This window comes from Bombina bombina, chromosome 5 (assembly GCF_027579735.1).
Source record: "Bombina bombina isolate aBomBom1 chromosome 5, aBomBom1.pri, whole genome shotgun sequence".
Classification (NCBI taxonomy): domain Eukaryota; kingdom Metazoa; phylum Chordata; class Amphibia; order Anura; family Bombinatoridae; genus Bombina; species Bombina bombina.
In genome coordinates this window covers 560,778,247-560,792,758 of record NC_069503.1, presented here as the reverse complement: position 1 = coordinate 560,792,758, position 14,512 = coordinate 560,778,247, and the positions used below count along the sequence as shown (strand labels likewise).

The 14,512-nt window shown below is 35.8% G+C and overlaps 1 protein-coding gene across 1 annotated transcript in view; it reads left to right on the top strand.

Annotated features, from left to right (window-relative positions):
- The window catches only part of LOC128661553 (CLIP-associating protein 2-like), an 898,219-nt gene that overhangs the window by 677,423 nt on the left and 206,284 nt on the right, over positions 1-14,512 (top strand). Inside the window, exon 20 of the mRNA XM_053715796.1 lies at positions 6,503-6,666. Coding sequence (XP_053571771.1) covers positions 6,503-6,666 — 164 coding nt within the window. The remainder of the gene's footprint in view (positions 1-6,502; positions 6,667-14,512) is intronic.

Sequence of the window (14,512 nt, the reverse complement as noted above, 5' to 3'; positions counted from 1 at the left end):
TTACTCACAGCCATTCCATTTGGTACTGACACTCACACACAGTTCCCTCAGCTTTGAAGGAATGGCTTGCACCACATAATCATAGTGACACTCACACAAAACACACAGCCTTAAAGCACACCTAAACAAAACAGTCTTAAAGGGATAGATAACAGCAAAGCCCATCACAAACAGCGCACATAGACTTAAAGGGAAAGCACATTCAACTCTCACACAGCCTTAAAGGGTCAGGGACACTAATGCGAGGAACACATCCTTAAGGTACACACTAAAAGTCTTAAAGGGACATGTCACAGTATGCACAAATATCCACAAAGCCTTAAAGGGACAGCCCATCCTACACTCAAACAGTTTTAAAGGGGAAAATAGCACAACACAATGTATACAGACTTAAATGAACAGCTCACACCATGCACGCTGAGTCTTAAAGGTACAGGAACACAGATAAGATCATTTAAAGATAAAGATCACTCAACACACATACCAAACAAACATACACAATGCACACAGCCATAAAGGGATGCAGAAAGCTTATGCCACACACAGAGTCTTAAATGGACAGCTCAAAGTATTCACTCAACATTAAATACATAGCTCATGACTTTCACACAGCTTTAAGGACTGGCTTCACATACAGCCTTAAATAGCTTAAAGAGAGAGCTGCTGGTACACAAACATTTAGAGATTTCTTTGTTCCGATGTAGACAAATAAGTCCGACGGGAAGGGGTTAATGCAGTGTTGTGTGTGTGCGTGCGTGCGTGCATGTACTTTTCTGATTTTGTTTATTGTGTGAGCTGTTCCTTTTAGGCTAAGTACATTGTGTGAGTGTGATCTGTCCATTTATTTACCTGATTATGTAGAGGAGGTTCACATATAGGGGGAAGAAGGAAACAAGTGCGTTTGGTAGACATATATTGAAGAAATACAGGAAGGAGAGATTATTGATACTTATAGAGGAAGACAGAGGGGGATGTTGGTGCATCATATATGTAAAAAAACAATAATGTAGACAAATAGAGAGATAAGTAGGCAGAGAGAGGCAAGGGGCAGATTTATCTAGGGCTGAATGGCCCCTGATGCCCTTGTTTCCGCGTGAGCCTTCCGCTGGAAACAGCAGTTATGAAGCAGCGGTCATAAGATTGCTGCTCCTTAAAGGGACATTAAACACTTTGAGATGGTAATATAAAATGATAAATTGTATATATTAAACCACTCTGCAATATACTTTCATTATTTATTTTGTCCTCTTTGCCTGTAATTCCATTTTGAAATTGTGAGCTTTTCAGTTCCTGTTAGAAATGGATGTGCAGAACACTGTTATATCCCACACAGCCATTGGCTTCACACTCTAGTGACCTATTTATAACGGTCCCTAATTGGCCACAGCAGAGAAGGTAATACAAGTTACAACATGGCAGCTCCCATTGTTTTATAGACACTAAAACTTTACACTTATTTTCTCACTATTTAAACAACTAATGAAACTTTAAAAAAAAAATCTACATGTTAGTCATGGACTAATCTTTTCATTGAATGCATCATTCTATCTAGCATGTATTGAGTGTTTAATGTCCCTTTAACTGCTCCACTGCCTCTGAGGCTGCAGACATTAATCCGCCCAATCCTATACGATCGGGTTAATTAACACCCCCTGCTAGCAGCCATTATGTAGCGGGCGGCATTGCACAAGCAGTTCACCAGAACTGCTTGTGCAATGTTAAATGCAGACAGCATATGCTGTCGACATTCAGCAATGTCTGGCAGACATGATACGCTACAGCATATCATGTCCGCCAGACCTTGGTAAATCGGCCCCCAAGAGACAAGGAGAGTGGCAGGAAAACAGAAAGAGACAGAGATGGGAAAGAGAAAGGCAAAGAAAAAGGGATAGAGAAAGAGACAAATAGGCAGAGAGAGAGAGAAACAGGTAGGCAGGCAAAGAGAGAGAGATAGGCATGCTAAGAGAGAGACAGAAGGCAGTGAGAAAGGCATGGACTAAACAGACACTGTCAAATTATTTTAAGAAATTATTATATAGTATATCTTATGTACATTTTGGCTTTTTAAAATTAGATTTATCACTAGTGAATGTATTAAAATCAGTGGCTTCACCGAGGTGGTGACCAGGTCCACCTCCAACATAATAGCTAGTCCTCTTGTTCCCCCCTAAATCAGCTGATGGCTTTCCCAACCATACACAATCCCTGTCCAGCCTTGACCCTGTCTGAGGCATGGGGACCGGTCCTATCCCTTCCATTGTGGCCCTGTCTACAGCACACCCACTCCTATCCCTCATGTTGTGACTCTGCCCACAAATAGCAGATGGGCCTCCAATAAGTGCTCCCCCCATTAGTACCTTTTGGTGACATCACTGTTAAAAATTATTTTTTTGGCAATAAAAATATTGCCAACTACCCATTTAAGAAGCAAAATGTCCAGACTCTGGTCTCGATTTCTAAACATTATGTTATATGTATGAAGTCCCAAGTGAGTACAGCACAGAGGATAGGGTGCACGAAAGGCCAAGGGTACTGCCACAACCCTTCAACAATAGAAATAGTAAACAAGGTCTCCAGAACTCCAGTATAAAAGGCAATTTATTAATGAAAGCTTTCATTAATAAATTGCCTTTTATACTGGAGTGCTGGAGACCTTTTTTACTATTATTATGTTATATGTATGTACCCTGAGTGCATACTGTACAAATGGCCATCCTCTAATTTAAATTGAAATGTGCAGAACATAAATTTCCAGAATGAGCTCTCATATGCTGGGCACTATTTGATATTACATATGAAACATGCAGCCAGCATTGAAAGAACAAATTACAACAAAACAAATTAGTGCACATGTTATGGTATCATAAAATTACATAAGCATCACCTCTATGAATGAAACCCACATGACAGATTATACTGATTATGGTGAGAGATTTTTACTATTATGAAGTCAATGGTTTTACCTATTCACCTATTGGCTCAAGAGTGTTTTCACGTTTATATGTTTTAAGGGGATTATTACAAATTTCCTTAAAGTGTCAGTAAACCTAAAATATAATGTTATATAATTCTGCACATAGTGCAGAATTATATAACATTATATTAGTGCTATCGTTATAAAACGTAATATTCCCTTTTAATTTTTTATAAATATGACAGTTTCTCAGACCCGCTCTCTGTGCTCTTCTGAACGGGTCTGTTTTTATTCCACAGCGCATCGGGCCAGCTGTATAGTCACAGCCCGGCCCGACCGCGCCATAACACTAACTGTCAGACAGCAGGAGCGAGCTGCATTTAGTGTTATGGCGCGGTCGGGCCGGGCTGTGACTATACAGCTGGCCCGATGAATTATATAACATTATATTTTAGGTTTACTGTCCCGTTAAAGCGTATAAACGTGAACGTTTTTTTAGTTGACTGTAGTATATTCCCTGGAAGAAGAGAATCAAAAGCTGTTCCTGTACTTAAAGGGGCATGAAACCCAAAAAATTCCTTTCATGATTCAGGTAGAATATACAAATTTAAACAACTTTCCAGTTTACTTCTATTATTAAATTTGCTTCATTCTCTTGGTGTCATTTGTTGAAGGAGCAGCAATGCACTACTGGTTTCTAACTGAACACATGGGTGAGCCAATAACAATCATTATATATATATATATATATATATATATATATATATATATACAGCCACCAATTAGCAGCTAGAACCTAGGTTATTTGCTGCTCCTGAACTTACCTAGATACACCTTTCAGCAAAGGATAACAAGAGTAGGAAGCAAATTAAATAATAGAAGACAATTAGAAAGTTGTTTAAAATTGTATGTTCTGTCTAAATCATGAATGTCTAATTATGACTTTACTGTCCCTTTAATCTAGACAATTCAATTGGACTCACTAAAGAATGCATTTTCCTGTGATTTAAAATCTCTCTAGCAAACATACTAAATATCATAGGAATTACACAGGTGAATGGGATAATTAAAAAAATAAATCTCATAACAAAAGAAAAAAAAAAGTAAATCAAAGATTAAAGGGACAGTCTACACCAGAATTCTTATTGTTTTAAAAGTTAGATAATCCCTTTATTACCCATTCCCCAGTTTTGCATAACCAACAGTTATATTAATATACTTTTAACCTCTGGGATTATCTTGTAAAAAAAAAAGATTAATTGGTTGGCCCTCTACTGCTTCTAAAAACAAAACCTCATTGCAAGGAGCGTGACTGCATGAAAATTTCCTTCTGCGTATGCTGTATCATAGACCTTGAAACCCTTTGGACAGGTTCCCTGCCTGGAAACTTTGTCCCCCTGGACATTGATACATGGTGGCTGAAGTATAGCTACAGTACTGTATAAGCAGCAGCCATAGTTTAAACTTAATGGTGTGGTGGTGTTTTGTTATTTTATTTTTGTGATTTTTTTTGCCATACCTAAACAGAGAATGGCTCAATAGTTTTACTTTAAAATTCATCAACATATTCATGTATTCAACAAATTATCTCAGAAAATTCTAAAAAAAAAATGTATGTAGTTTGTGATTTATTTATATATTATATTTTTATGTTAAATTATAACATTTAGTATATTCCAAATTAGAAACAAATTTAACGTAGCAATCTGGAAATTTAATTGTGCATTTTTGTATTATCTAATTTGGATGTAAATATCTTTTTATCCATGATTTAAAGGGACATGGAACTCAAACATATTATTTTATGATTTAGATAGAGAATACAATTTGCATATATTATCAAATTTGCTTTGTTCTCTTGTTATTCTTTGTTGAAGAGATATTTAGATAGGTAGGGGGCACATGTCTGGAGCACTACATGACAGTAAATAGTGCTGCCAACTAGTGTTTTTGCTAATGTATAACATTGTTGCAAAACTGCTACCATATAGTACTGCAGACACATGCACACTCCTGAACTTATCTTCCTACTTTGCAGCAAAGGATAAAAAGAAAACAAAGAAAATATAATAAATTGGAAAAACAGTAAATTGGAAAAATGTCTAAATCTGTATGTTCTATCTAAAAAAAATGGGTTTTATGTTCCTTAGAGAATGGTTGTTAAAAAGTGATTTCAGTAAAACACAAGGGGCAAGATTACAAGTCACGCGGCAAATCAGTTGCGAATAGAATATAACTGATATCCTATAATATTAAAGGCCAGGTATGTTTGTCCGAAGCTGTCATGTGCAGTAGAGACTGCACGAGGACAAACATACCTGGCCATTAGGATCAGAAAGCAGAGAGTGTGGGCTGAAGCAACGGTGGCGGGGGGCGTGGCTGGGCAGAAGCGCTGTGATGGGAGAGATGGGAGAGAGAGAGCAAAAGAGAGGGGGGAGAGAGCACAAAAAAGATGGGGGATGTCGAGCAAAAGAGAGGGGGGAGAGAGAGAGAGCAAAAGAGAGGGGGGAGAGAGAGAGCACAAAAGAGAGGAGGAGAGAGAGAGAGAGAGAGAGAGAGAGAGAGAGAGAGAGAGAGAGAGCAAAAGAGAGGGGGGAGAGAGAGAGCAAAAGAGATGGGGGGAGAGAGCAAAAGAGAGGAGGGGAGAGAGCAAAAGAAAGGGGGAGAGAGAGCAAAAGAGAGGGGGAGAGAGAGAGCAAAAGAGAGGGGGGAGAGAGAGAGCAAAAGAGAGGGGGGAGAGAGCGAGAGCAAAAGAGAGGGGGGAGAGAGAGCAAAAGAGAGGGAGACAGAGAGAGCAAAAGAGGGGGGAGAGAGCGAACAAAAGAGGGGGGGAGAGAGCAAAAGAGAGGGGGGGAAGAGAGAGAGAAAAGAAGAGGGGGCGGAAGAGAGAGCAAAAGAGAGGGGGAGAGCAAGGGGTGGGACCACTGTACTGCAAAAAATGGCACAGATTTTATGACTAATTAAATATAAAGGGCAGGTGTTAATAAAATACCCTTAGTTCAAGTTGTATTCATAATTTAGGTTAAGATATAGAGGCCGATTTATCAAGTGTCTGGTGGACATGATCATGTTCGCCAGACATCGATAAATGCCGACAGCATACACAGTCTGCATTTACAATTGCACAAGCAGTTCTGGTGAACTGCTTGTGCAATGCTGCCCCCTGCAGATTGGCCGCTAGCAGGGGGTGTCAACCCAATCGTATGAGATCGAGTGGATTGATGTCCGCAACCTCAGAGGCAACCTGAAGGCTTGCGCTGAAACAGGGTTATACGGCCGTGATAAATCGGCCCCATAGGGTGAATTAATGGGAACATGTTAACTCCTATATAACAAGGAATCTTTTATTACTAAATTACATCATTCTGAAAGAAAAAAATATAGCTTGATGGTGGTGGTGAATTGTAATAAAATAAGTATTTGATACGTGACATCTTTGCGAAACGAAAAACTCATATTTTAAATAAAGTGTTGCTGTTTTGTCTGTATAAACATATCTATTACATTTCTTAAAATGTTTTCTTTATTTTGGTCTTTACTACAATTTAGCATTTCTTGATCTCTTTTTAATTATCCTTCTCATTTCAGGTGTTTAGTATGTTCCTAGAAACCTTGGTTGATTTTGTTCAGGTGCACAAGGAAGACCTACAGGACTGGCTTTTTGTGCTACTTACACAGCTGCTCAAAAAAATGGGTGCTGATCTTCTTGGGTCTGTTAATGCAAAAGTTCAGAAAGCACTTGACATAACAAGGTTTGTAATTGTTACTAAATGTTACTCTAAGAGAAAAATAATTTTGAAATCTTAAACACTTTCATAAGACTTAAAGGGATACTGAACCCAATTTTTTTTCTTTTGTGATTCAGATCGAGCATGCAATTTTAAGCAACTTTCTAATTTACTCCTGTTATCATTTTTTCTTTGTTCTCTTGCTATCTTTATTTGAAAAATAAAGTTCAGGACCCTGGACAGCACTTGTTTATTGTTGGATGAATTTATCCACCAATCAGCAAGAACAACCCAGGTTGTTCATCAAAAATAGGCCGGCATCTAAACTTACATTCTTGCTTTTCAAATAAAAATACCAAGAGAATGAAGAACATTTGATAATAGGAGTAAATTAGAAAGTTGCTTAAAATTGCATTCTCTATCTGAATCACAAAATGTGGGTTCAGTGTCCCTTTAACAAGTTATGCTTTTTCTGTGTACTATATGTATCAAAAAATAGGTACTGCATTACAAAAAAAATCTGCATTGCAAAATAAATATTTTAGAAAGCATTTACAACTAATTTTTTGCAAAACTTTAATTTTTTAAAAGTTCTGGAACATACAATAAAATGTATTTTGTTTTATTGTGTTTGCTATTGCCAATAAGGGACAATAAGCCCCTGTTATTGGTAACTGGGAAATGTCAACAGGGCCGAATTTATGCTAGAACTTGGCTTTTTTAACTGCTTTGTTTAAACTACATCCAGTTCATTTTAAATACATCTATTGAATTTAAGAGAGTATCTATAGGCAGAAAATGATGTATCCTCATAGTTTTTCACTGTGAAGAACCCCTTAAAATGCTGTAGATTAAATCTATGTTCCTCAAGTCTCAGTGGATGACTTATCTTTTGTACAATCAAATAAGAATTTCTTATATGGGCACTTTTTATCCAGTATAAATAACTTCATCCTTTCAGGCTTTTCTTCCTATTTCAAATCTTCTGTTCTGCTTATCAATTTTCTCTTAGCAATTTTATTACCTTTCTCTGCACTTTTTCCAGTTCTATAATGTTCTTCTTGAAAGCCGGCACCCAATATGGCACTACATAGTTAAGGTGGGGTCTAACCATTTGCATTAACAAGAGGTACATTATATTTGTATTACTTAAATATTTACCCCTTAATGATAAAAAAATAAAAAATAACACTAATACTAGAAGTATAATTTGTCAGAAACCTCCAAGATTTCTCTCTAGATTCAAAATATGCACACATATACTAACAGAATATAAAATAAGGAACCACGCAGAGGGACAAATTACAAGTAGGGCTCTCATTTTTTTTTCCACCCATGTGCAAACACCTTTCAAAGTAAACTTTTAACATGGGCAGGTTAATTCTTGTATTTTAAGTTGAAAGTAAATAGTTTGCGTGCGACCGAAAACCCAATGCGTACTAACTGAAGAACTTCAGATCAAATATGCCTTGTTCCTTGGTATTCTTTTTTTAAAAGCTAAACCTAGGTAGGCACATATGCTAATTCCTAAACTCTTGAATGTCCCCTCTTATCTAATTTTGCATTTTGAATGTTTTTCACAGCTAGATAGGGCTAGTTCATATGTACCATTGTGCTCACTCCCTTTGAGTTATTTATGAGATCACTGTCTGAAATGCAAGTCTGTCAAAAGAACTGAGGGGCCTGTCTGCAGAGGCTTAGATACAAGGTAATCACAGAAGTAAAAAGTGTATTAATATAACAGTTGGTTATGCAAAACTGGGGAATGGGTAATAAAGATATTAGCTATCTTTTTAAACAATGATAATTCTGAAGTAGATTGTCCCTTTAAGACTAGAGCAGCCTTACAACACTCACTCTACACACCTCTTGGTTATCACTATCACACTAAAGAAGATTAAAGAGATCCCCAATGGAATAAAATTATATGAGAATGGTCGAAGGTCAACGTCTTACTGGTATGACTCCTTAATCGTAAAGTCAGGCCGAAATAATATAGGAAAATTAAAAGAAAATATATTGAAAATAATCCCAAATATTACCGAACAGGAGATAGTAAAAAGTATATCCCTCTCAACGCTCGCAACAAGTAACATAAGCTGGCGGGAAGCTCAAATAAAGTTACTCAATAACTACTATTTAACGCCATATAGGTTATACAAGATTTCAAAGAACAGACAAACAAGTTGTTGTTTTAAATGTAGTAAAGAAATGGCAGATATTGTCCACTGTATATGGGCCTGCCCCAAAATTAATCAATATTGGAGGAAAGTTAATTATTGGCTAAATAAATACCTTCAAAAAAAAACCATTATCTCTTTCCGACAGATATTTTTGTTAGATTCAGAAAAAAGGGATAAAGGAGAACAACTCTTTATTAACTTTATTATAATAGCAGTTAGAAATCAAATATTTAGAGAGTGGAAAACGTCAAAGATACCTACGATTCCTGAATTATTAAATATATTAACTATTCAAATGACAATTGAATCCTATGATGTTAAAATTAATACGGAAGTACATTTTCGTGCTTTTTTTGCAAAATGGAGAAAATATATCTGTGCGTGGCCGTTACCCTTGCAACTGCAGTTCATTGCTAGATTCCAGAATTCACCAATATTTTTATCCTTAGTATTAGAGAATGAGCTGCCTCATAACTGGATAGATATAGCTCAGTTTGGGGTCTAGGGAAAGATAAGATTCACTTTTGATTAAAGGAGATGGGGGGGGGGGAGGGGGGGGAAGAGAGGGGAAATATATATATATTTTTTTTTTATTTTTTTTTCTCCCTGATTATAACAGAAAGTATCTTTAGAATTCATGATAAAGGGTTATTAAATCCCAAATGATTGTCAGCTGTAAACTGTATTAAATGACTTAAAAAATAATTTTGGAAGGTACTAATGAAAATTGAAAAGGTTGAGGTAATTATATCACGGATATGATGACACTATGATTTGTAGAATAAGACGCTATTATTGTACGGTAATAACACAGGTAAAAATGTAATATTAGAAACGAGATGTTATTTTTTATTTATTATGTCTATAATGTATGTTTGAAAAACTCAATAAAAAAAAAAAAAAAAAAAGTGTATTAATATAACAGTTGGTTATGCAAAACTGGGGAATGGGTAATAAAGATATTAGCTATCTTTTTAAACAATGATAATTCTGAAGTAGATTGTCCCTTTAAGACTAGAGCAGCCTTACAACACTCACTCTACACACCTCTTGGTTATCACTATCACACTAAAGAAGATTATACCTTATACTTCCTTTCTAGACTATATATTTTTTTTTTATTATATAATGGTTCTAATTCATCAAAGGCAGACAGACCTTTCTTATTAAACAAAAAAAATATACTAACCAAAATAAGGGCAAAAAATTATTAAGCGAGAAAAAAAATTAACTGGCCACAAGAGAACTGGAAGGTTCTGAATCAATATCAGAAGTGTTTAGACCTTCACAGCTATAAAACCTGTTCCCTACAAAGGACCATACTGCCAACTCCAAAACGTGCAAGTGCTATTTGGCCACTGCACTGGGATTTAAACTAACCCCAGAAATGTTAGAATTACAGAGGTTACAGAGTTAATTGTCATTTAAAGGGACACTAAACCCAAAGATTTTCTTTCATGATTCCAGTAGAGAAAACAATTTTAAACAACATTCCAATTTACTTCTATTATCTAATTCTTTAGATATCCTTTGTTGAAGAAATAGCAATGCGCATGGATGAGCCAATCACGCAAGGCATCTATGTGTAGCAACCAATCAGCAGCTACTGAGCCTATCTAGATATGATTTTCACCAAAGTCTATCAAGAGATTAAAGCAAATTAAATAATAGAAGTAAATTAGAAAGTTGTTTAAAATTAAATGCTCTTTCTAAATCATGAAAGAAAAAAAATTGGGTTTCATTTCCCTTTAAACCAGATACAGCCTGGTTCCAGATTTAAAGGGACAGTAAAGTCAAAATTAAACTTTCATGATTCAGATAAACTTTATAATTTACTTCTATTATCATTTTTGCTTTGTATTCTTTATATCCTTTGTTAAAGGGACAGTCAGGTCCGAAAAAAAACTTTCATGTTTCAGATAGAGCATGTAATTTTAAACAACTTTCAAATTCTTTTATCGCTGAGTTTTCTTTGTTCTCTTGGTATTCTTAGTTGAAAGCAAAACCTAGGAAGGCTTATATGATAATTTCTAAGCACTTGAAGGCCGCCTCTTATCACATGCTTTTTTATTTGCTTTTTACAACAGGGGAGAGCTAGTTCATATAAACCATATAGATAACATTGTGATCACGCCCGTGGATTGTGGCAGACACTGCACTAATTGGCTAAAATGCAAGTCAATAGATAATAAATAAAAAGTCATGTGATCAGGGGGCTGTCAGAAGATGCTTAGATACAAGTTAATCACAGAGTTAAAAAATATATTAATATAACAGTTGGTTATGCAAAACTGGGGAATGGGTAATAAAGGGATTATCTATCTTTTAAAACAACAAAAATTCTGGTGTTGACTGTCCCTTTAAGAGTAAAGCTAGGTAGGCTTATAGAAGCTCAGGAGAGTGCACATGTCAATAGCAGTCTATGGCAGCAGTGTTTAAATCTATCTATAAACAATGTTGCAAACCCTGCGGCCAGGTGGCTAGAGACACTTGCACACCCCTCTGCTAACCTAGTAGGAATAAAGCTATATTGGTTTTAGTTCTATCAAACGATACAGATCAGATACAGTTCAAACATAGAAGTCAAAGAACATTTGGGTAACAGTGATCATAACATGGTCACATTTGAAATCACTTTCCATAAGCAGGGACAGTTAAGTAAAAAAAAAAACTTTCATGATTTAAATAGGGAATGTTATTTTAAACAACTGTCCAATTTACTTTTATCGCCAATTTTGCTTTGTTCTCTTGGTATTCTTAGTTGAAAGCTAAACCTAGGAGGTTTATATGCTAATTTTTTAGACCTTGAAGGCCGCCTCGAATCTGAATGCATTTCAACAGTTTATCACCACTAGAGGGTGATAGTTCATGTGTCTTATATAGAGTCAGCACTGATTGGCTAAAATGCAAGTTTTTCAAAAGAACTTAAATAAGGGGGCAGTTTGCAGAGGCTTAGATACAAGGTAATCACAGAGGTAAAATGCATATTAGTATAACTGTGTTGGTTATGCAAAACTGGGGAATGGTTAATAAAGGGATTATCTACATTTTTAAACAACAAAAAATCTGGTGTTGACTGTCCCTTTAAAGCTTTAACCAAGACTTTTCATTTTAAGAAAGCAAAATTCAATGATTTAAGGAACTCATTAAATAACATAAATTGGGACAAAGTATTTTCTAATAAAAATACAGAGAATAAATGGATAACATTTAAAACTTTGTTAAATAAATATTCATATCAACACATACCACATGGTTATAAAAAGTAGGGTAGCATGATTAACAGTGACAGAGAGAAGACTGAGGTACTAAGCCAATTCTTTTCTTCAGTATACACAAGAGAGGAACCAATGGCGGATACTTTTACACAAACTAGAACATACAAGTCCATACCATTAACTGGGTTAATGGTAGGATATCAGGAAAAAATATTAAGGTAAATAAAACTCCAAGCCCAGATGGAACACACTCAAGTGTATTACAGGGATTTAGCACTGTTATAGACAAACCTCTACTCTTAATTTTTCATATCCTCAGGCATAGTACACCAGGACTGGCATAAAGCTGATGTGGTTCCACTCTTTAAAAAGGGAAGCAGGGCTGATCCAGGAAGCTATAGACAAGTTAGTCTGACATCAATAGTGGGGAAGATACTTTAAAGGGATTATATTGATGAGTATATTCGTGTAAACAAGATTATCAATCAGTTCAAATCAGCATGGTTTTATGAAAAAATGGATAAAGTTAAAAAAAAATTTTTATTGTGAGTTCATTATAACATCCACATATGCAGGATGAGGATAGATTGCAAGCAGCAATGCGGGTGGTTTGGAGTTCACACCTAGGACTGTCTGTTGACGTGTTTCGGCCAGAAAGGCTGTAATCGTAGCTACAGTCTGAGATCCCTAATGATCTTATATACACAATAGTGCATAGTGATTGGGTAAAACAATTACCCGAAGTGAAGTCCTAAACACATCCACAAAATCGCTTGTTACAGCAATTGTATAACAAAATTGTACTCAAGTTGTTGCCTTTTAAAGACTTAAGAAACGTATCCTAAACAATCAGCAGTATATGAAACACCTAAACAAAGTTGCATCATTGCATACACTTCAATCATTTATATAAGATACTTGTTAACTCATAATCACATTTATATACTCATAAACTCATAATCATTTATATAAGATACTTGTTAACTCATAATCACACAGTTAATATTCCAGGGGAGAAATAACCCAAGTAGAATATTTAATATTTAATATGGTCATACCTTAAGTTAAAGGGACAGTAAAAAACAGATTTTTTTTTGTTTAAAAAGATAGATAATCCCTTTATTACCCATTCCCCAGTTAGTTTTTTTGCAAAACCAACACTGTTATATTAATACACTTTTTACTTCTGTGACTAACTTGCATCTAAGCATCTTCTGACCGCCCCTAATTACATGACTTTTAGTTATTTTGTATATAGTTGCATTTTAGCCAATTAGTGCAGTGTCTGCCACTAGCCACGGGCGTGATCACAATGCTATCTATATGGCCTACATGAGCTTGCTCTCCCCTGCTGTGAAAAGTAAATAAAATAGAGGCGGCCTTCAACGGCTTAGAAATTATCATATGTGCATCCCTAGGTTTGCTTTCAACTAGAATACCAAGAGAACAAAGCAAAATTGTTGATAAAAGTAAATTTGAAAGTTGTTTAAAATTACATGCCCTATGTGAAAAATGAAAGTTTTTTTTTTGGACTTGACTGTCCCTTTAAGCTTACCTCTCCAAAGTATGTAAGGCAGAGCTTTCCAAACTTTTCATGTTGGTGACACACTTTGTTAGACCTACATCATTTTGCGACACAGTAATTCAGTTGTACTAGCAAACAGGAGGTTAAACTAACTTGTTTTAAGAGATACGGACACATACATAAATTATATAAAAACAAAAAAATTATTTACAAGTAACAGTATGTATGTGCAAGAATTAAAAAAAAAAAGTTTAAAAACACCAATAGCTACTTACTATATTAATGGGATGTATGAGGTTGATGGGATGAACAAAGTTTCTGAATATTTGGTGGAATATTAGATAAAGACACTCGCATTTTATCATCAAGCAGCTCTCCCACTCACTGATTACAAATGCAGTCACGAGACGATTGAGGAGACTACAAGTGCAGTCAGGAGCCAATGTGCCATCAAAGCCGCCAATGGGAATAGTTTCAGTTCCCGCTGAACTGCGCCAATAAGTTAAGATGATCTGTGACCCACTAGGTATCAATCATGTGTCAACCATGTGCTAGGCGTTACAGGCCGGCAGGAAGTCGGAAACCCCCCAAAAATGTAAAGAAAAATTGAAATTCAAAAAAATTTGAGCTGAAGCAGGGACACACCTACACATCCCTGCCGACACACTAATGTGTCACGACACACAGTTTGGAAAGCACTGATGTAAGGAAACTAATATACTGAAAAATAAAAATTAAAGAATATAAATTGTAAAAATGAAAGAGAAAACAGTGTGCAACTTTAGATAACTCATACATGCAGTTCTCTATTTCCACACTCTTAATGTAAAATGTATACACAATATTTCCCTGCAATTATATAGTGTGGCCGTAGAGGAAGGGTACTAGAGGCAATAGCCACTCATATTGCCCAAAGGAGCAAGTTGCTTGTACTAAACATACTC